The sequence below is a fragment of the Protopterus annectens genome, chromosome 3.part0 (genome assembly GCF_019279795.1).
Source record: "Protopterus annectens isolate FY-2018-M chromosome 3.part0, PAN1.0, whole genome shotgun sequence".
NCBI classification, from domain to species: domain Eukaryota; kingdom Metazoa; phylum Chordata; order Ceratodontiformes; family Protopteridae; genus Protopterus; species Protopterus annectens.
In genome coordinates, this window is record NC_056731.1 from 408,643,327 (window position 1) to 408,665,679 (window position 22,353).

The 22,353-nt window shown below is 43.2% G+C and overlaps 1 protein-coding gene across 1 annotated transcript in view; it reads left to right on the forward strand.

Annotated features, from left to right (window-relative positions):
• FARS2 (phenylalanyl-tRNA synthetase 2, mitochondrial) overlaps window positions 1-22,353 on the forward strand; it is a 2,286,208-nt gene that overhangs the window by 577,500 nt on the left and 1,686,355 nt on the right. Inside the window, exon 4 of the mRNA XM_044064858.1 lies at window positions 13,163-13,294. Coding sequence (XP_043920793.1) covers window positions 13,163-13,294 — 132 coding nt within the window. The remainder of the gene's footprint in view (window positions 1-13,162; window positions 13,295-22,353) is intronic.

Here is a 22,353-nt window from a genome sequence, read left to right on the forward strand (position 1 = left end):
TGAGAACATTATCAAGAAATTTTGGAAATTATTGATTATAAATAATTAAACTAACAAGTATATACCACCAACACCTACATTTATAAAGAAAAGGGACATGAATATAAAGGAGATGTTGGAAAACCAAGGTAGAGAGAGTAGGGTAGTTAGATCTCAAAAGATTGGTGGGACCTATAAGTGTGGGTTCTGTCAACAATGTAACAACATAATAGAGCAAGACACCATAACCATTCCATCTAGGAGGTTTAAAATGAACATCTATGAGCATTACAATTGCAACAGCAAAGGGGTTGTATATATTAGTATTTGCCAAGCATGTTTCAGCTTTTATGTAGGCAAGACTGAGAGGCCCTTGAAAATATGAATATATGAGCACTTGTATGAAATTTCCCAGAAAAAAGACACTAATGCTCTATACAGACACCAGAGGCAATGTGTGGATTGTAAATTCAAGTTTTTTGTTCAGGAACAAATAAAGCAGGATGCCAGGGGCGGTTTATGAGAAGCCCGCTTAGAATATAAGGAAGTATACTGGCAGCTAAGACTGCAAGCAACAAAAAAAAAAAAAACGGGTCTAAATGACCACTTAAGTATTAATAGTGTCCTAAAATTGAGGGCAGCTAAACTTTAGAAGGATAAGACAAATATTTTAGAGGAATATAAGATGTGGAAATAAAATTATTATTTTTATAAAAATTTTATAAAGTTTCAATTAGAATAGAATTGTAAGAGTAAATCATACATTATTATAGGTCACCAGGTAAAGCTAGGAGATGATGAAGGTATTTATGGGATGGAATTTTACCATGGATTTAGCCTAATTAAAATGTATGATGTTAAACTATTGGCTGGCCCTTTCTGAATGTGTATAAAAATGGTCAATGGCTAGCATTTTATGTTCTGATGAAGCTTGGGATTTACCTAAGTGAAAGCGCTTAACTTAGACTGTGGTTTTATTTGCATGTAAATGCACTGTCGTTTTATTTTTATCAACTCTGTGCAGCATTAAAGGAGGTTTTGTGACTTGAGAGTGGTGTTTTGTTATCTACAGTTTTGGTTTGTACTTTCTGGTTCCATTTAAACTGGCCTATAAATACTTTCAGCATGATATTAAGAGTATAGTTAAACCACTTTTTCAAAACACTGGGCTGAGGATGATGTGCGTGCTTTACTCACAGGGCTTCTATGAGCTGGTCAGCAGATCTGAAATTGCTAGAAAATGATCTGTCTGTTAGTATTTTCTAGGGAAAACCTACTCTGATTAAACATTTCTAATGGAGCATTTACCATCTTTTTGGCCTTAAAAGAGGACTGAGCCACCACTTCAGGCTATCTAGTCAGTTAGTCAACAGCCAGTGAGATGTAGCTCTTACCTGTGGTACTTGGGCTTCTAAGAAGCCCCAAAATAGCCAGGGCTGCTGCCTGACATGGTTCCTAGATAACAAACAGTGGCACTAAAGCAGTCTTACCTTTGTTCCCTAACTTGTCCTTCTTTTGACACTGCCTGGTCACATTTTGCAGAACCCACTTGCATCTTTTACAGTGCCTAACCAATAATAGTATTGCATACGCCTCCTTTTTGTATGCTGTATGCCCAAATAACATGAAAAAAGTGTTTGTGTGTAAGCATGTAGTGAAAGAGATTACTATGATACCAGAATCATGCTTAACTGCTGATGAGTTCCTAAATGCAGCCCACTCCAGTGGAGACATAACACTGGAACTGCTCTAATTTGAGTGGTGAATGATCTCCTCATGGTCAGAGGTCATTATTGTTATGCCGTATTGGCTCTTCTTGCTCTCTTGCGTACTTTTGACACAGTGGACGACAAGATTTTGCTGCTGTATTTGCCAGCTCTTCCTTCCTCGCTGTTTAGAATGTTTGCCTTTTGAATCTGTAGTCACATCGAGAATGGTTTTGAGTATTAATTCTTCTACCAGTCACCCATTTTGTTGAGGGATTCTCTAGGGTTCTGTTCTTGTCATGTTATTCATGGTATATGTGCTTCTTCTTGGAGTTGTCGGTCAAGAGATGGCTATAAGATCTCACCCTTATACTAATGATTTTCAGTTGTTTTAAGGTTCATGGGTAGGTGTTAGGCAATCATCCTCCAGGCCATTAGAAGCCTAGCTATTAACCAATATTCTAAATTACTACCAGCCTCAAGGAAGGCAACATAAAACAGACCACAGGAACATTTTGAGGTTGCCCATCTAGTGTGCTACTTTTACTTGGAAGTTGGCAAGGATGCTTTTCTGTTTGGCATATTGTGGACGTTTGCCCAGAAGTAGAAGATACATTGAAGTACGAGTGGCTACATTGGTGTAACACAATCAGATGATGAAGGTTTAGCCCCATTACCAAATGTGTGAGGAATCAGTTATTCTGAAACACTAGGAGATTGAGGAAGGTTGGCTGTTTGTTGGCTCAAAAGGCTATGCACAGATTACCACAAAGGAAACTAGACGAGTACAGAGGTAGAGTGCTGCTGGACTGTCCAGATAACTGAAGATCTTGAGACCATTGATCCTTTTAGTTAGTAAATTCTGAAGTCTCTCAAATTGAGTTAGATTTATAGACAAATACATCCCAAAATAGGCATTATAAATAATAGTGGATCTGATCAAAGCTGGGTAAAAGGGAATTAAAACTTCTTTGGCTATAAAAGAGATGCTTTTCAAATGAGATGAGCCAGACAGAAGGCTTTCCAAACTGCTGCAAGGATATTATAGTCAAAAGATAATGAATTATTGACGAAATTGCCTAGATCCCTTGTAGCAGTATGTGATTGGAGGGGGTTTGTTGCCTGTATGATATGATGTAATGTGGAATGTTTTGTTTACTGAAGTGATATTTACTATATTTTTTTCACATTTCATTTGAGGCCATTGTCCTTGTACCCGTTGTTAACATATTTTAACCCATGTTAGAGCAAAGGAAGATCGAAAAACAACTTTCAGTTTATAGACAGATAACCATAGGCCAGGAGTGATGGCCTGTATATCTAAGATGTAGTGGGCCCAGTACTGACACTTGTGTTATATTTCTGGTGACTTTTTAACTGCCAGAATTTGCAGTTGCAACTGTACCCACATGGCTTCTTTCATATAACCAGTTAGCTATCCACTGCAAAACATATGGATTTATATTCAGTTACATGGCTATCAGTGCCTTGACTTTTCCAGATATGCTGTATGTACTGCATAACCACTGATGTGAGAGTGTTCAATCTCGCCTTTGTTCTTACACATGGGTTCGGAGCCGAACCTCGGCTCCGTGCCGGCCGCATGCAAGCTCTGCATCGAGAAGAAGCTCGAGATCACCTATTACCCACAATCCCCCTCTGCCTTTACCCCAGATCTAGTTTGCCGCTGCAGCGTTCGCATCACTGGGTCGAGCTCGAGCACCTCAGATAAGATTTAGAATTTTATTCTTGCTTTTCTCTGGTTCTTTAGTGTTTAAAACTGTTTAATATTGTTTTTGTGCGAGTGTGGTTAACTATAGGGAAATCTCGGTTCCATTAAGTTATAAAACTTAGTTAGGTTTCTCTTCGGGGCCTACCTCACTCTTTACATTGCTACAGGATTGACTAATTACTGGATTGACAAACTTTACCGGACTTGACTGTCTTTTTTTCTGGATTTGACAACAGTATTACTTACCTTGACATGTCTGAAAAGACCAAATCAGGTTTTAAGCGTTGCCAGTGTGGGCAAAAAATGTCAGTGACTGACAACCATGTTTCCTGTGTCTACTGTCTTGGCCCTCTCCACTTGCAAGAGGACTGTTCTATTTGTCATTCTTTCAGTGGGAGGGTCATGACAGATAGACGCAGGAAATTAATGGACAGGGGTTTGTTAAAACCTTCCTTTCAGGAGGCTTTGGATGCTTCTGACCAGGCATCCAGGTCCTCGAAGGAATCGAAGACGTCGGAGCCCAAGTCATCGGCTCCGAGCTCTTCAAGTAAAGTTGTATCACCGGTTCCACAGACTTCGGGGCCGAGTGTTCAACTGTTGGCAGTTTCCGAGCCTCGAGTCTTGGAACCGGTGACGGAGCTCCCTCCACCGACACTCTTGAGGTCGGCTCCGTCTTCGATTCCTTCGACTCGTTCTTCCAGACCCCTCTCCGACACCGATGTAGACCGTGTGGTGCAGAAGTTGATGGAGAATACGGTCTTATCCAAGCTCATCTCGGTCTCCTCTCAGTTGGTGTCGAGACTTGAAGGCCTTCCACTTTCTCCATCTGTTCCTCCTCCGAGACCTGTCCAGTCGTCGGAGCCGGAAGAAGCTGAGCTGCTGATTGTGGAGCCCTCGGTGCCAGAACCGTCCTTTTCTCGGTCGGCCCCGTTCACCTCGACTCCGTCCGATCCGGTACCGGAGTCTCGGAGCCGAAGATCCATCCTTGGTTCCGGGACCGAGAGTCGGACCGATTTTTCGGTTCCGACACTCCCTCTCGGGGCCTCGGCACGGATCGACTCGGTTCCGTCCTCGGGGTCGATGCCTTCGGTGCCTGTTTCAGGAATTCTTCCCATTTCTTCGGAACCGGGAGATACCTCGACTCGGGACCCGGGGGCCTTCGACCTCATGAGGAAGGTGTTGTCTACCCAGACAACCACTTCAGCAGGATCAGCTTCTCCTCCCCATAAAGGACCGTTATCCTCCTCTGCACCCACGGCTACATCCAAGCGTCGAGCACCGGTGTCTCAGCCACCCCTGGAGGGTGCCCCCTCTTCCTCGGAGGCTTCTTCGGATGCTCCCCACGAAGAAGTCCCTAGGAAAAGATTGTGTAAGAGGAGACACTTAGATTCTCCACAAGAATCTTTGACATCCGATACTGACTTGGATGAATCAGAAGGGTCCCCTAAGTCACCTACAGAAGATGTCTCCTTTTCTGACATCTTGGAGATATTAAAACAGAGAGGTGACTGGCAGTCACTCCCCCCTTCTGAGGATGAGTCAGTCTTGCTGAAGGCATTTGGTGCTCGCCCTTCCTCCTCCTGGGTCACTCCGCCCTTCGATGAGTTAATGGAGCTGATTGCTTGAAGGGCGTGGGAGACTCCTGACACGGTGGAACCAGTCCCAAGGAAGCCTAATAAGTACATCACGGCACCCCAGGACAAGGCTTATCTCACTAAAGGAGTTCCAGTAGACGCCATGGTGGTGGCAGCGGCCACGAAAAAGGAGATGTCGGAATCTTCCTCATCTGTCCATCCACCTAACAGAGACTCTAGGACTATGGACAGATACGGGAAGCGCATTTTTAGTTCAGTGGCTTTCTCTATGCGTTCCCTGAACTATTTGACCCATTTTACACGCTTACAGAGGGATCTAATCAAAGAGTTGGGAGATACCCTCCAGGGTACTACAGATGCTGCTGTCTCGGAGAAGGTTTCAGCTCATCTAAATACCCTCACATCCATTGTTAACTCATCCATGAGGCTGATATCATAAGCAGCCGAGGGATCGAGTAGGGCAGCGGCTTCAGCGATTGCTCTTCGTAGGCAATCCTGGATGCGCTTATGTTCGTTTGCGGAAGCCTTCAAGTCTTCCTTTACTAACGCCCCTTTTGATGGTGCCACACTTTTTGGCCCTAAAGTAAAGGAGACCCTTACCCGGTGTGAACAGGAGGGAAAGACTCTGTCTGCTGTCGGAGTCCGTTTTTCCACCCCTTCCAGACCGTACCCCAAAGGGCAACGTGGTGGGAAAATGTGGTTTCGAAAACCCCAAGGATCTTTCCCAAGCACACAGGGTGATGCCCCCTCTAGAGGCAGAGGAGGGGGCAGAGGTGGAAGACGCCGCCCTGGTGGCAGAGGGGGTCCGCAAAACCAAGGTGACAGGGATCCCCCCCCGGTAAACCTTTTCAGCACTCCTGAGAGGAGGCCCGACTGTCCTGCTCTGGAGGCAGTCGGGGGTCGCTTAGCTTTATACCCTCAGGCCTGGCAAAACATTACTTCAGACAACTGGGTAAAAAGCGTTGTTACCAGAGGTTACAAAATACCATTCCTATCCACCCCCATTCCAAAGAGAAAACTCCCAGATGTACCACCCCATCTGCGAAACCCAGCAGCTACAGAAATTTCAAAGCTGCTAGAAAAAAGAGTCATCCAACCAGTCCCAGCGGACCAAATAGGATTCGGAACTTACTCAAGGTTCTTTTTAGTTCCAAAGAAGACAGGGGACTGGAGGCCGATTCTGGACCTAAGCAACCTCAACACCTTTGTCAAGAAGGAAAAGTTCCGAATGGTCACGCTTCAATCGATCCTTCCATTTTTACAGAAGGACGACTGGATGTGCTCAATAGATCTGAAGGACGCATACTACCACATCAAGATGGCCAGGGCATCCAGGGATCATTTGCGCTTCCGGCTGGGAGCCAGTCACTATCAGTTTCGGGCCCTGCCCTTTGGTCTGACCTCAGCCCCCAGGGTTTTCACCAAATGCATGGCAGTGGTAGCGTCTCATCTGAGACGCCTTGGATTCCAGGTGTTTCCGTATCTGGACGACTGGCTCCTGTCTGCCACCACCAGGCGTCAACTGATACAGGCCAGGGATTACACCCTACAACTTTGTATTCACCTCGGAATTTCCGTAAATTTCGAAAAATCTTTACTACAGCCATCACAGCATATCTTATTCATAGGAGCGGAATTAGATACACATCAATTGGTTCTAAGGCTTCCTACAGAAAGGATAGTAGCGCTTCAAATCAACATTTCTCTCCTGCTGTCGTCCAGAAAGTCCCCGGCAAAGCTGGTTCTGAAAGTATTGGGTCTCATGGCAGCTTCTCTCATTGCGATACCACTGGGAAGACTGCACATGAGAGTTCTACAATGGCTCCTGTTTGCACAATGGTCATTCCAACAACTTCCTCTGACTCACGAAATTTTGATAACAAAAACATGCAAGTCACACCTAACTTGGTGGCTACAGACTTGCAACCTGTCCAGCGGCAGACCATTTGTGCTACCCGCACCGTCAGCGACGATAACCACGGACGCTTCCCTGATAGGGTGGGGGGGCATCTTTCAGGGACAGACAGTCCAAGGCGAATGGACCAATCTGGAGTACAATCTGCACATAAATGTTCTGGAGTTGAGGGCAGTGTTTTTAGCGTTGCAACACTTTGCTCCCCTTCTTCCTCTAGGGACTATTGCAGTTCAGACGGACAACATGTCCGTAGTCTGGTACATAAACAAGCAAGGGGGAACCAGGTCTTATCAACTATGCAGAGAGGCCATGAGAATTTGGCAATGGGCGGAGTCCACGGGTCGCTTTCTGATCGCAACGCATATCCCGGGGTCATCCAACGTCATAGCCGACAGGCTAAGCATAGCAATATTGCTGCCTCACGAGTGGTCTCTGAAACAGTCAATTGCGAGCATGATATTTCGCAAGTGGGGCCAGCCTTCCTGCGATCTGTTTGCGTCTCCAATGAACGCCAAATGCAGGAGCTACTTTGCCCTATTGCCCCCTCCAGGGGAAGTCCCCAGAGACGCGCTGGTGCACGATTGGCCCCCGGGTCTCCTTTATGCTTTTCCTCCATTTCCCCTGATTGCAAAGTTTCTGCAGAAAGCCAACAACCTTCAGAGGACTATTATCCTCATTGCCCCATTCTGGCCTCGTCAGATTTGGTTCCCCTTTCTATTGCATCACCGCATTCGGGGACCTTGGATGCTGGACCCAGAGCCGGATCTACTGACCCACTCGTCAGGAGTCCCTCACCCATCTCTCGAATCACTCCATCTAGCAGCTTGGCTGCTCCGCTTCCCTTTCTAGCCAGGTCTGATTCCCTAACACCAGCGGTTCAAAATATCTTAGTGGCTTCTCATAAAGCTTCCACTACAAAGACCTACACCAGTAAATGGAAACGTTTCGTCTTCTGGGCTGATTCACATCATTTAGATCCTGTTTTAGCTCCGTTGAACAAGATATTGGAGTTCTTGACAGAATTATTTCACGAAGGAGCCTCTCCTGCTACTTTAAGAGTGCAGTTAGCTGCCATTTCTAACTATCATGTGGAAGAATGTGGTGCGCCTATTATGGCTCACAGACTTTGTAAAGCCTTTTTGAAAGGGTCCTTTCATATCAGACCACCAGTCAGAAGTCCTGCATCACCGTGGAATTTGAATCTTTTGCTTTCTAAATTAATGTTGCCCCCCTTTGAACCAGCCTCAAATTGCCCATTGAAATTTTTGTCATGGAAAACTCTTTTCCTAGTGGCCATTACATCCGCTAGGAGAGTATCTGAGCTTCAAGCCCTCTCTATTAAACACCCTTATTTAATTTTCCACTCTGACAGAGTATCCCTTCGTACTAATCCATCCTTTCTCCCCAAAGTTTGCTCTACTAATAATATTAATCAGTCCATTGAGTTACCCACCTTCTTCAAAAACCACTCTAATAAATTGGAGTATATGTTGCACAAATTGGATGTTCATAGACAACTCAGATTTTATTTGGATAGAACAAAAGATCACAGGAAATCTGATCAGCTGTTTGTAGCTTTTGCGGACAGCAGGAAAGGTTCAGCAGTCATGAAACGAACTCTTTCCAAATGGCTAACTGATTGTATCACATACGTTTATGAGGCTTCTAATCAAACGTTATCAGTCAAACCCAAAGGACATTCTACCAGATCAGTGTCTACATCCTTAGCTCATGCAGCTCGTTTACCATTAGATACGATCTGTGCGGCTGCTACTTGGGCTAAACCACATACATTTATCTCTCATTACAAAGTGGACAGGGTTTCTAGGGATAGGGCAACCTTTGGTTCCACTGTGCTCAAGAACGTTCTCCCTTGAGTTCCTCAGGATCATGGAGCTAGGGACGCTACCCATGTGTAAGAACAAAGGCGAGATTGAACACTCTCACATAAAGAAGTTATGTCCTTACCATAACGTTCCATGTGGAGTGTTCATCTCGCCTTGGTTATTACACTCCCACCCTTCCCACCCTTAGGAAGAACGTTCGATGTGGTGCCTGGTCTGGAGTATTCTCCTTCTGCTGTTGCATTAGTTGTATTGTATGATACACTTGTGTAGGTATGTATATATATATATATATATATATGTATGTATATAGATATGTTTATCATTAGATAAATTTTGGTATGTGTGTGCTCTCTATGTCTGGTTTGCTTGCAAACTAGATCTGAGGTAAAGGCAGAGGGGGATTGTGGGTAATAGGTGATCTCGAGCTTCTTCTCGATGCAGAGCTTGCATGCGGCCGGCACGGAGCCGAGGTTCGGCTCCGAACCCATGTGTAATAACCAAGGCGAGATGAACACTCCACATGGAACGTTATGGTAAGGACATAACTTCTTTTTTTACTGCTCTTGTGACTTTTCCAAAAAAAAATGAATAAAGTTAAAGAGGCAGGACATACATTTGACAAAGCCTAATTGATGAAGATCAAGGTTTAAAAGTTTTTCAATATACAGATTAATGCCATCTGAGATAATTTTTCATATGTTGTTAAATACACTAGTGGGTCTGTAGTTACCGGAGTCCATGGTTTTGCCTCTCTCATATTACAGTGCTACATTGGTTGCTTTCCAGGCTTTGGGAAGGTAACCAGTAGAGAGGATTAAAGAGGTTAAAGCAGAGGTTCCAGTATATTTCATACAGATAATCAGACAGCCTGGTATGCTGTTGACGCTCATGGAAGAGGTAATTATAGGGGTTGCCGGGATTGTAGAATCTATGGAATAGCTATTTTTGTGGGTTGAGTAAAATTTGCACTAAATTTGTCAGCTACAGAGTTAGCTGTCATCTTTGGGTTAGTGTGGGTGATCTTTTGGGCTGGCTCTGAACATTGATGACTGTTATTTGTTAACGTACCAACATAATTAGTGACAGATTTATAGTATTTTTTTGTGTTTCATTTGTTATTTTAAGATTATATACTGCTTTGAGATTCCTAATGGTTCCCCTAAGCTCTTTACTAGTTTGTGTGCTTAAAAATATAGGTAGAATGAGACATCTTATAAGCATTAAATAATGTCTTTATCTTATGTAGTATATTTGTTTGGGTATTCGACAATAAGGGTTTCTTTTGTGTGGATAGGGATTGTCTGATCAATGCAAGTATTTAAATGGGAGCAGAAGAAATGGGGTCTATCGGAAGAGGATTAGAGTAGAATTTATGTAGGACATCAAGCAATTGAAGAAAGGTTGCTTATGAGAAATGTATAAACCCAGGAGTATTTGAAAAAGATGTACCACCAGTTTTAAGGAAAGTGGTCTTTGATTTAACAAGAGAAGATGATTCATGTGGAGGTGTGCAAGTTGTGGCCATATTTCTAATGTCAAGATTGGGGGTATTTGGAGCTCTAGACAGGATGGTTAGCTATTCATTCAAGAGAGTTACCATTTATAGAGTCAACCATTTTGAGAGTAGGTCAGAAAGTTGAACCATTTTGAGAGTAGGTCAGAAAGTTTATAATCAAGTCTCAAATGTGTATACCTTCTCTGATGTTAGTGGAAGGAATGGAGGCCATCCTAGATTGGATGAGGAGGACTAATCTTTTGTTTTTCAGCATCTGTGTTGACTGCCAGTAGAGTTTAGGTTTCAGTTTGAAGCACTGATTCACATGTATTGAACTTTCATCCTCTCAGCCACCCTAGCCCCTTTTGTTCATCCAGTGGGTAGCGGTCTCATAGTGAATCCCAAGTACCATCTGTTATATTCAGGACTGCATTTCTTTGCTTAGCATGCCTTTGGATATGGAATTCATTATTTTGTTGTGTTGAATATGAATCCATCTTCAAATTCTTTAAGAGGTCCCTAAAGACATATTTTAATCCATAAGGCATTTCTATGATTTTTTTTAAACTGCCTTCTGGCTTTTTACTGGTTTTCTGACTATTATATTTTGATCAAACAATTGTGTATAGTTATTTATTATGTGTTATTGTTATATATTTTTTTAATATTTTATTTGTTATAAGCTTAGGCTGAATAAATAAACTAAATTTCATGTTTTATGACCTACATGGCATTATTGTCTTGAGAATATCTACTGTTTCATGCTTCTTTACTACAAACTTTCAGGTAAAATGATGACTGATAGAGTACATGCTACATCAACCATTGTACTAGCCATGGCTTGGTATACTAATCTAGCTAGAGTTCTCTAGAAGAGATCTAATTTCTGTTTTGTGTTTACAGCTGCATGTAGAATAAAATATGTGCCAAAAATCGTTGTGCAAAATTCAGAATTAAAAGTTAATTTGGAAAAACATGTAAAATTGGCTAGAAATCTAGCATCTTTGCTAATGTGCTCTGTTTAAGGTGAGCTACAAAGGCTAAATAACTTGACTTTGGGTTCTAACTGGAAATTTGTTAACTTGTTGTGGATTTGTAGTTGCAGACTGTCCCATCCTGTTTACTAGTTCTTCCAACATTTGCACTAAAATATGAGTAAAAAGGACTGAGTCACCAGTGTTTTTGTTATTGGTATAAGGGAGAGAATCCGCCACTAAAAATGTTGTTGAAGCATCCTGTAATATATGTTATAGCTAAATCAAGATTGTCCTATTGTAAATTCTAGGATGTTCTGCATCATTTTCATCTTTTTTGCTTACATGTCCTAATATTTCCTTCTGTGTTTTTGTTGTTTCCTTTGCCGCTATTTGTTCTAAGGGAGCCTTAATATATCAGAATGTCTTAGTAGCAGCGCTGCAGTCTCGACTAGAGGCTATCCAGGTTGACTTGCTTGTTTTCCTGGAATATTCACATTCTGTTCCTTTTTTTTTTTTTTTTGTAACAGTTAGATGTCTTTATTCTATTTTAATTAATTCCTTGATTAATGACCCCTGACATAATGGGTGGTGTTCTCTGAAAACTCAGACTTCACTGCATCCATGGGTATTGTATACTGGTTATCCCCTGGAGGATACAAGTTTTGCTTTTACCTTAAGGAGATTAAATATTTCTTGTAAAGTTGGTGTTCTTAAAGTTTGCTCTTCCTGTTTTCCTTTGAATCAGTAAATAGCACTCCAGCTTTTACCCTGCTTCATTTCCTTGGTATATGCCCCTGAAACTGTCCTGGGAACCTTCCTCCAGTCTGCGTACCTTATGTGTACTGATTTCTAGAATTATCTGTTTTGACACTGAGAAAGAAAGAGTACATATAAGTATTACAGGGAATTAGTTTCCCTAAACCCTTTCTAGAGACTGCTCATTTTCAAAAGGTGCAAGGTGTTTCCCCTGTTTTTACCTGTTTGCTGTTTTGGAACACCAGTACTGGTTCATAATGTCTCAGCTGTTTCCTAGGCACCTTAGTTGTTATAGACACTTGAGTGGTAGTGCATTGTAAAGCATTCATCATCTCACCCCCATAAAGCAGGGCTGTCACTGTAATGGTGAATGGCACTTGTTAATGGATCCTATGTTGGCCTGCTCTAGTTCTTGAATCCATATCATCCATGTAAAAGCAGTAGATCTGAAATTGTACTAGAACCAAGCCATAATTACTTACAGCATTCACAAATGTATTTTACATAATATCTTAGAAAGCAGTGATTACATTTATTCTTATAGCTTCTAATTTAGCTGAATAACAGCATTGCTTTACACGTAGGCCTATTGCATTTATTCTTACAGAGTCTAATAGAGCTGAATAACGACATTGCTTTGTAAATATGAATTTACTTATCTTTTCTATTGTAGATTTTCTTTGCAGTGCTGTATTCAGGAGTGATAAGTAAGTATGCTGTAAACATGTACATCAGTAATTGATTGCAGCATGTTGAGATGTCTTTGTAGCTGGTGAATACCTGCTCTGCCTTGTGTGTCAGTGTATCAGCATCCTCAAGTCATTTTCAGTTACAGAGCATAACAGGATTACCTGCATCCCTGTGATTTTGGTTCCTTTTCCTTATATGCCAGGTGGCTGTGAGAGCCTGACAAGTGATTGATTTGGTTTTGGAGGGCACTTGAATTGCACAAAGTGCTTTTTATATTAGAAAAGACATGGCCATTTTTCCCCAAGTTTCAAAGATTTATTGCTGTGCACAAAACTGTTGTAAAAGAGCTTGTTTGCTATTTATTTTCCTTTGAATCCAGTAATTGGTGTCATTAGCTGAAGGGCAACTTTTACAGGTTGGGGAGGAGGGAGTACTTAGCCTTTAACATTGTCATTTTCTTTCATCTGCAGGACTTGAGATTAGATGGGTGGATTGCTACTTCCCTTTCACACACCCTTCATTTGAAATGGAGATCAAGTTCCAGGGAGAATGGCTGGAGGTCCTCGGATGTGGGGTCATGGAACAGCAGTTGGTTAACTCAGGTATTGTAATACAAGTGTTTTATAGATATTTCTCTCTTAGTTCAAATTTCCCACACTTAAAATTCAGTTGCACTTAACATCCTTACTCAAACATTTCCCTGCACATATATCATCATGACAACAAATGATCTTAAAGCACTGAAAACAACAAGAATAGTTGTTGTTGTTCTTCTTCTTTCAGCTTTTCCCGGCTAGGGGTCGCCACAGCAGAACTCTGGTCCGCTAATGATTGGCAGTAGATATTTACAGTGCCGAGGTGCCAGCTCGACGCCCAACCTTCAACGAAGGCACACCCATTTACGCATGTCTTTCGAACGCCACTCGACCACATGGTAGCCTTATTTAAATGCATGGATTTTTAAATCTCTGACTATATACAGTAATTATTTTATGTTTTATTTTAGTTTGAAGATGCTTAGTATGTATTTTTTATGAAACTTTCTTAGTGACATAGAGATTCTAAAGCATTAAACATTCTGTGGGTGAGACTGTTGGTAACCTGTTGCAGTGAGGGGTGCTTATTGAAAGAGAAGACTGTGGTTCCCAAAATAGCTGTTTCCTCTCTCTACTCTTTTGTATCTGAAGACATTTTAATTGCATTAATTTCTCTTGTATCTAATGACTGATAAGTAGCAAAATATCAGCACTAGGATGCAAGTGCCATAATTAGGGTTATCAGCATTTTAGATGTGCTTACCAGAGTACATGATTTGTTTTTACTTTTATAAAAATTAAAGCTCATAATTGGATAATCTTGATGGCATTAAAGTATTTATTGTCACAATATACTTAGATATTTAGAAGAAAGTTTTTTTTTCAAAGTATAAGGACATGCGCAGTTGTTTCTTGGCACACAACGGTCTTGGTCAGGAATGTCTTTGAAAATAAGTGATGTTTGGCTTTAAGAAGTAAAGGTGCATTTTACTGTGTTACATGCTGTAGTAGAAGATACAGACTTGGTGTACCATAGCATTCCTAAGTTAATTGTGAAGTCCTTTCAGGTAAAAACAAAAGTGTAAGCTCTATCAAATTTAATAGCCAGAAAAGTTCTAAGCATTACTTAACAATTATTCTCCACTCAGATCCCACCCTTTGCTGTCTTTGTTGCTGTAGTGATTTAACAACAGTCATTATGAAAGGTGCTAACCTCCAGTAGCTGAGCTTGAAGTTAAACAAGTCATTTTGCCAGATTAAAATTTAAACCTGTTGCATAATATGCATTATAATGTATAATTTCAATGTATTTGTTGTCTGACTTAGAATAGATATAGTTTATTGCCACTTTATAAATGAATACAACCTTAGTAACTTAACTGCAGCTCTTAAAATGTGAATGTCTTTTTCCACAACAGCAAGAGAGTGAGGAAACATTTTAGCTATGAACCAAGTTGCAAATAATCTGTTTCACGTTTTTCTTGTTGCAGAAGGTAGTAGGTAGGCTTTGATCATTTACTGCACATATTCTGCAGTTTATGTTGTCTTTTATTTCTTTGTTTTGTTCCATTTTCTTTTTATCTGGGTATGCATACTGGCTGGATATAATAGTCCATGAAAAGAAGGTAAAAGTAGCATTGATCATTGAAATTGCTGTACCCAGTGACTACAATGTCTTCTGTACAGAGAGACACAAAGTCGTAAAACACCAGGATTTGCAGGCTGAAACAAGGGCAATGTGGAAGGAGGATACCTAGACAGTTCCAATAGTAGTAGGAGCAACAGGTCCTATAAAAAGGAATTTACAATCGTGCTTAGATATGTTACTGATATATGTAATTCCGTCATAGCCGGCCTTAGGCATAGGCCAACAAGGCGGCCGCCTAGGGCGCTGGTCTAGCAGGGATGCTTTTCCAGTATTTATTTGTTGTAGGTAGACCAGGATGGGGGCACCCTGTGGTGTGGTGGGGGCATCATGGAGCCCTATTGCCTAGGGGACCGGTTGGCCTAAGGCCGCTCCTGAACTCCGTATGAATTGCAGAAGCCCAGGATAGTATATCCTCAGCTGTGCTGATGTTATTGCCAGGGGAAATATATAGTTATGTAAGAGTTTAGTTTGAGAAAGACAATAAGAATCTCTGCATTATTGAATGAGGGATACTCTTTCTGATAAAGGGATATGTTCAGGTGTTTTGGGTATATATAATAGCTACCCAATAGCTTTTTTTTTTTAATATACAGTTTGCTGAAAGGATACTATACCTGTGTGTGATGCTTTCATTGTCTTTGACTTCTGGTTTTAGCTACATTTCTGTAATAACAAAGTTGTCAGGGTTGTAATGAGACTTGAAAGTGTGCAATTCAGTTACTTTGTTACAGATGCTTTTAAAGTTAATGTTTATAAATTTTACATTTGTTTTACACAAGCTGCATGAGTGAGGTGTTATGTTATTCATTTTGTGTGGGCCATTATGGGAGAGGCTGTTGCGGTTGGACCTGTGTTGGGGAGAATGTTACCGCATAGTTGCAGACTGAGTAGATAGAGCTGAAATATACAGTGCTATTTGATTTTAAATTTGTTCTTTGTGTCTAGATTGTGGGTTGAGTTAGTTACTTTTATATATATGTTTGAAAAGATAGATGTGAGATAGGTTGTAAAGTTTGTGAGCTATATGTAATGAAATGTGAGAGTAATTGCCATTGAGAGCAATGGACTGAGCACTGGGCATAAGGCTAGTGTTGAGAGGTGTATGAGAGTTATGCATGCTAGAAAGAACAGGGAAATTAAATGTAGTACTTTGAAAAGCATGCTAATTAACATGAGAGTGTTCATTTAGTGAAAATGTAAACAGAATAGTGATAGAGGACTGAACAGGGTTTAATTGGTTGTGGGCTGGGTGAGATGGGACAGAGTTGTCGAGTTACAGTGTAGAAGAAATCCAGCTGAAAGAAAGAAAGAAGAAAGGCAGACAGATTCTAAGCTGTTTCCTGATTGGTGGTTATGTGATGGGTGGAGATTAGGTTAGGATAAGTGTATATGATGGGGGTGGGTGGAATTTGGAGGTAGGGTAGAGGACGCAGAGTGAACCGAAGCATAGTGAGGATGAACGAAGTGCTCTCAAACAATCAGGTTCTTCTGTGGAATGCAGTTATTCCCCCCACAGAAGGTTTTCCGTAAAAAAAATCAATAAGGTAGACTGTTTAGGGATACAAAGGCAAGGTCTTTGAATTCTAACTACTTGAGTTGAGTCACAGTATTTAATTTTATTGTTATGGAGTTTATTTGCTTTCTCCATAGAAATTTTGCACTGCTAAAGTAGAATATGCTAAATTATTAATTTAGGTTCAACTAAAGTAATATAAGGCCTGAAATTGGTGGCAGGGGAGCCCTTCCAACAGTTTCAACACTACAGTACAGAGTGCACTGATGCAAAGTGAGGGAAAATATGATATGTTAAGTTGTCTATCTCGCCTTCATTCTTGCTGGATGGGTTCGGAGTCGACCTCGGCTCCGACTCGGCCACTCTAAAAAGCTTTGAGAGTTGGTTCCACCGGCTCGAGGCTCCCCTTATATCCCACAATGCTAGGCGTGAGTTACCTCAGATCTCGTTTGCCGCTACAGCGATCGAGGTGTGTGGTTTCTACCGGCTTCTTGGTGAGTTATAGTAGAGTAATTTTTAGTCTACTTAAACCCCTTTAGTTTAATTCTTTACAGTTATTTCCCTTAGTTTAGTGGATTTTGACCCTTTTCTCTTCTATTATCCCCTTTTCCACAAAGAACTTATAAGTTCTTCCCTCGGGCCTTCGGGCCTTTTTTCCATCCCTAGTGGTGTGTGTGTGTTTTTCTCAAAAAACTTTGATAGTGTGTTTAATTTTGAGTTAAAACTTGTATAGGGTGTAATCAGTGTGTTTGACTGTGTGTGTGTGGTTACACTTCTTCTATAATGTCTAAAGACTCAAAGGTCTCAGGCTTCAAGAAGTGTGACTCGTGCTGTCAGAAAATGTCTCTGACAGACGGTCACACTTCTTGTGTCTACTGCCTGGGACCTTTACACCTGCAGGACTCTTGTGCTGTATGCCATGGCTTCAGCCCCAGAGTCCTGCAGGAAAGAAAAAATAAACTTATTCTGAGAGGTTTACTTAAGCCTGAGGGTTCCCTTACTGTTCCTTCGGGAAAACCCACCAAGGCTTCTAGGTCCTCGGCTCCAGCGTCTGAGCCGAGGCCTAAGGCTTCGAAACCTCCGTCTACATCGGCTCCGGCTGGAGCCGATGACTCTCAGACTGCAGTTTCTGTGGTTTCCTCGGCTCCAGCTGGAGCCGAGGTATTGGAAATTCCTTTGTCGGTTCCGACTAGACCTTCGGAACCGACAACTAGAAAGAGGTCCAGGTCACCGTCCCTTGGCTCCGTTCATTCGGCTCCAGCATCTCCCTTGCTGTCTGAACGGAGCCATAGATCTCACTCCTCTAGGTCATGGAGGCTTTCGGACCATGACCTTCAGAGGGTAGTGAGTCAACTTCTTAAGTCCGAGGCACTGGCCCAAATGCTTCAGAGCCCGACTCATCAGTCGATGCCTGACCCTGTCCCCCATTATGTTCCTCCTCCGACTCCGTTGAGCTCGGAGCCGGGGCGTTTCGGAAACCGAGACTGTGGTAGCCGATACAGATGTCTTCGGCTCCATCGTCGGCTCCGATTTCTTCCTTAGAAGAATCTCGGCGCCGGACTTCCCTTGTCGGCTCCGAGGGGGTGAGTGGCATCGGACCCTTGTCCGACCCCGCTCTTCCTCTCGGAGCTTCGGCACTGGTGAGTTCGACTCCGACGTCGGCCTCGGAGCCATCACTGTCGGTGCCGAGGGAGGTTCTCAGCTTCTCGGAGCGGGGACCTCTGGCTCTGCCTGACAGGGGTGCGTTCGAGGTCATGTGGAGTGTGTTAGAACCTGGTTCGACTCCACAGTCGGCTCCGTCCGCCCCTCCCTCTTCGGTGCCTCAGGTCAAGTCGACTCACTCCCTCATCCCAGACCGCAGAGAGCCAGCTCCTCAGGAATCCCCTGTGGGGGTCTCATCCTCTTCCGAGGCCTCTCCTGATTTGGCAGAAGAGCCCCCTCGGAAGAGAAAGTGTAAGAGGAAACACATAGACTCACCTGAGTCCGTCACCTCTGACACAGATTTAGAGGATTCCGAGGGTTCCCCCCGTTCCCCTTCTGAAGATGTCTCATTTGCAGACATTCTAGAAATCCTTAAGCAGAGGGGAAATTGGCCAGCCCTCAACCCTTCGGAGGATGAATCTGTGTACCTTGAGGCGTTTGGCTCTCGCCCTTCCACCTCCTGGTTGTCTCCCCCCTTTGACCCCCTCATGCAGGTGGTAGCAAAAAAGGCATGGACGGCTCCTGATTCAGTGGACCCCACTCCCAGGAGACCCTCAAAATTCATCACGGCACCAGCAGATAAACAATTTCTGACAAAAGGAGTTTCTGTGGATGCTATGGTGGTTGCTGCTGCCACTAAGAAGGAACTAGCTGATCCTTCAGTGCCTGTCCATCCACCTAACAAGGAATCTAGGTCTATGGACAGGTACGGGAAGCGGATGTTCTCGTCAGCGACCTTTGCAATGCGTCCGCTGAACTACCTATGCCATTTTACTCGTCTTCAAAGGGACTTGATCAAAGAAGCGAGTGATATGTTGAAGGATCCTACAGCTGCGGGTTTTCAAGACAAGATGAACACTCAGCTGGCTACCCTGAACTCCATAGCTAACTCCTCCATGCGCCTCCTTTCGTATGTGGCTGATGGAGCGAGCAGGGCCGCAGGAACAGGAGTGGCCTTACGTAGGCATGCCTGGATATGGTTATGCAACTTTGCGGACCCCTTTAAAACATCGTTCACTAATTCCCCGTTTGATGGATCATCTCTTTTTGGTCCTCAAGTGAAAGAAACCTTGACTAGGTGCGAGACTGATCGCAAGACTCTTTCTGCCGTCGGAGTCCGTTTTTCTACTCCTTCTAGGCCTTACCCCAAGGGCCAGAAAAGTGGGAAAATGTGGTTCCGCAAATAATCTCAAGGGACTTCGCCTGACGCACAGAGTCGGTTCCCCGCCAGAGGCAGAGGGGGGAACAACAATGGTAGACGTCGCCCTAGAGGCAGGGGGGGTCCGCAGAACCAGGGCAATCGAGAAACTTTCTCCGATAAGCCCTTTCAGCATCCCTGAGGTGTTGCCCGACTGTCCACCTTCGGAGGCAGTCGGGGGAAGATTGTCACTGTACCCAGAAGCCTGGCTATCCCTAACTCGAGACAAGTGGGTACAGTCCATCATTTCCGAAGGCTATTCCATTCCCTTCCTTTGCATTCCAAACCGATCAAAAAAATCCCTTCCAGATGTTCCACCCGCTCAAAGGGATCTTGCAGCTTTGGAAGTTTCAAAGCTGCTTGCAAAAAGAGCAATTCAACCAGTTCCAGCAGACCAGCAAGGATCCGGAATCTACTCCAGGTTCTTTTTAGTTCCAAAAAAAACAGGGGACTGGAGACCAATTTTGGATCTCAGTATCTTGAACAAGTCAGTCAAGAAAACACGATTTCGGATGGTTACGCTGCAGTCCATCCTTCCCCTATTGGGAAGAAAAAACTGGATGTGCTCTATAGACCTTCAGGATGCGTACTATCATATAAAAATGAACAGACGCTCCAGAAGATTTCTCCGCTTCAGGCTGGGAACCAGTCATTTTCAATTCAGAGCCCTGCCCTTTGGACTCACCACTGCCCCCCGGGTGTTTACCAAATGTATGGCAGTGGTAGCTTCTCACCTGAGACGTCAAGGATTCCAGGTGTTTCCATATTTGGATGACTGGCTCCTCACAGCTCCCACCAAGCATCTTCTTCTAATGGCCAGGGACTACACCTTTCGCACTTGTCAAAACTTAGGCATTTCAATAAATTGCGAAAAGTCTGTTTTGTCGCCTTGTCGTGTTATTACCTTCATAGGCGCAATTCTAGACACAGTCAACATGTCTGCGAGGCTAACAGATCAGAGAATAACAGACATACAAAAACTGGTCTCGCTCATCTTCAGCAGCAACAGAGTCAAAGCCAGGTTAGTTCTGAAAGTATTGGGGATTATGGCGGCTGCCATACCTTTGCTTCTATTAGCCAGATTCCACATGAGAATCCTTCAATGGATGCTCTTCACACAATGGTCATACCAGCAACTTCCGATGTCCCACACCATTATGATCACGCAAACATGCAGGAATCATCTTCTGTGGTGGATGTCTTCCCCTCAGCTTTTCTTGGGAAGACCCTTTGTTCCTCCCCCTCCGGTTGCTACTCTGACAACGGACGCCTCCTTGATCGGGTGGGGGGGGCATTATCAGGGCAGAACTGTCCAGGGCACATGGCAACCAGATGAATGCCACTTGCACATAAATGTTCTAGAGATGAGAGCAGTGCTTTTAGCGTTGCAAGCCCTTCAAGACTCTCTTCCCTTGGGAACGATAGCAATCCAGACGGACAATATGTCTGTAGTGTGGTATATCAACAAACAAGGCGGAACCAGGTCCTACCCCCTGTGTTGAGAAGCACTCAGACTGTGGCAATGGGCGATTTCTTCTCAGCGGTTTCTGATAGCAACGCACATCCCCGGGAAGTCCAACCAAATCGCGGACAAATTGAGCAGAGCTATTCTCATGCCTCACGAGTGGTCTCTGAAAGACTCTGTTGTGAGAGAAATTTTTCTCAAGTGGGGTCAGCCTTGCTGCGACCTTTTTGCTACTCCCCAAAACAGCAAGTGCAGAGCTTATTTCACCCTATTCCCTTTACCAGGCCAACCCAGCAGAGATGCTCTGGTCCAAGTTTGGCCCCGGGGACTTCTGTATGCATTTCCTCCCTTCCCACTAATCTCTCAAGTAATACAGAAAGCTATCGCTCAGAAGGCCTCATTGATCCTCATTGCTCCTTACTGGCCTCGACAGGTTTGGTTCCCCTTTCTTCATCATTTTCTGTTGGAGCGACCTTGGCATCTGGACCTAGTTCCAGATCTTTTGATCCATCAGTCGGGTCAGTTTCATCGCTCCCTTCCCTCTCTGAACCTCACTGCTTGGTTCCTCCAGTTCCAACCTTAGCCAGGCTTCCTCAAATATCTCACTCTGTCCGAGATATTTTGATAGCTTCCCATAAATCTTCCACTCGAAGATTTATTTGAGTAAATGGAAGCGTTTCCTATTGGGCTCAAGGAAGGGACATAGATCCTTTCACTGCTTCCATCCAAATGGTCCTTGATTTTCTAGCTGAACTCTTCCATGCAGGTTCATCTCCATCTACTCTTAAAGTCCAATTGGCAGCTATTTCTAACTTTCATGTGGGCATTTCAGAGTCTGCCATAATGTCCCACAAGCTTTGCAAAGCATTTTTGAAGGAGTTTTTCTTCTCAGACCTCCTATAAGAAATCCTCCTCCTCCTTGGGACCTAAATTTAGTTCTTAGTTCTTTGATTCTTCCCCCTTTCGAACCTGCAGCCTCCTGCTCTTTAAAATTGCTATCATGGAAGACTCTCTTTCTGGTAGCTATTACTTCAGCTAGAAGAGTTTCAGAACTTCATGCACTCAGCTGTCGACCTCCTTATCTGTTGTTCCATAAGGACAGGGTATCTTTACGAACTAACCCGTCCTTTTTACCCAAGATAGCCTCGGCGTCTAACCTTAATCAAAGCATCAATCTCCCTGTGTTTTTTCCAGAATATTCTAATAGGTCTGAACAAAAATTGCATTGGCTAGATGTTCATCGTCAGTTAAGGTACTATTTGGATAGAACCAAACAATTCAGAAAATCTGACCAGCTGTTTGTCTCCTATGCAGAAGGCAGAAAGGGACTTTCAGTTTCAAAGGTATCATTATCTAGATGGCTATCATCTCTGATTTCCCTTGTTTATGAAATTAGACACCAAAAGCTGCCTAACAAACCTAAAGCCCATTCCACCAGAGCTTTGGCTACTTCTATAGCCTTCCAAGACAGACTGCCTATTGACACCATTTGTGCAGCGGCTACTTGGGCTACTCCTCACACTTTCATTTCTCATTATAAGTTGGATTTAGCTTCTAGGCATAGAGCTAACTTTGGTTCCACTGTTCTCAAGAGTCTGTT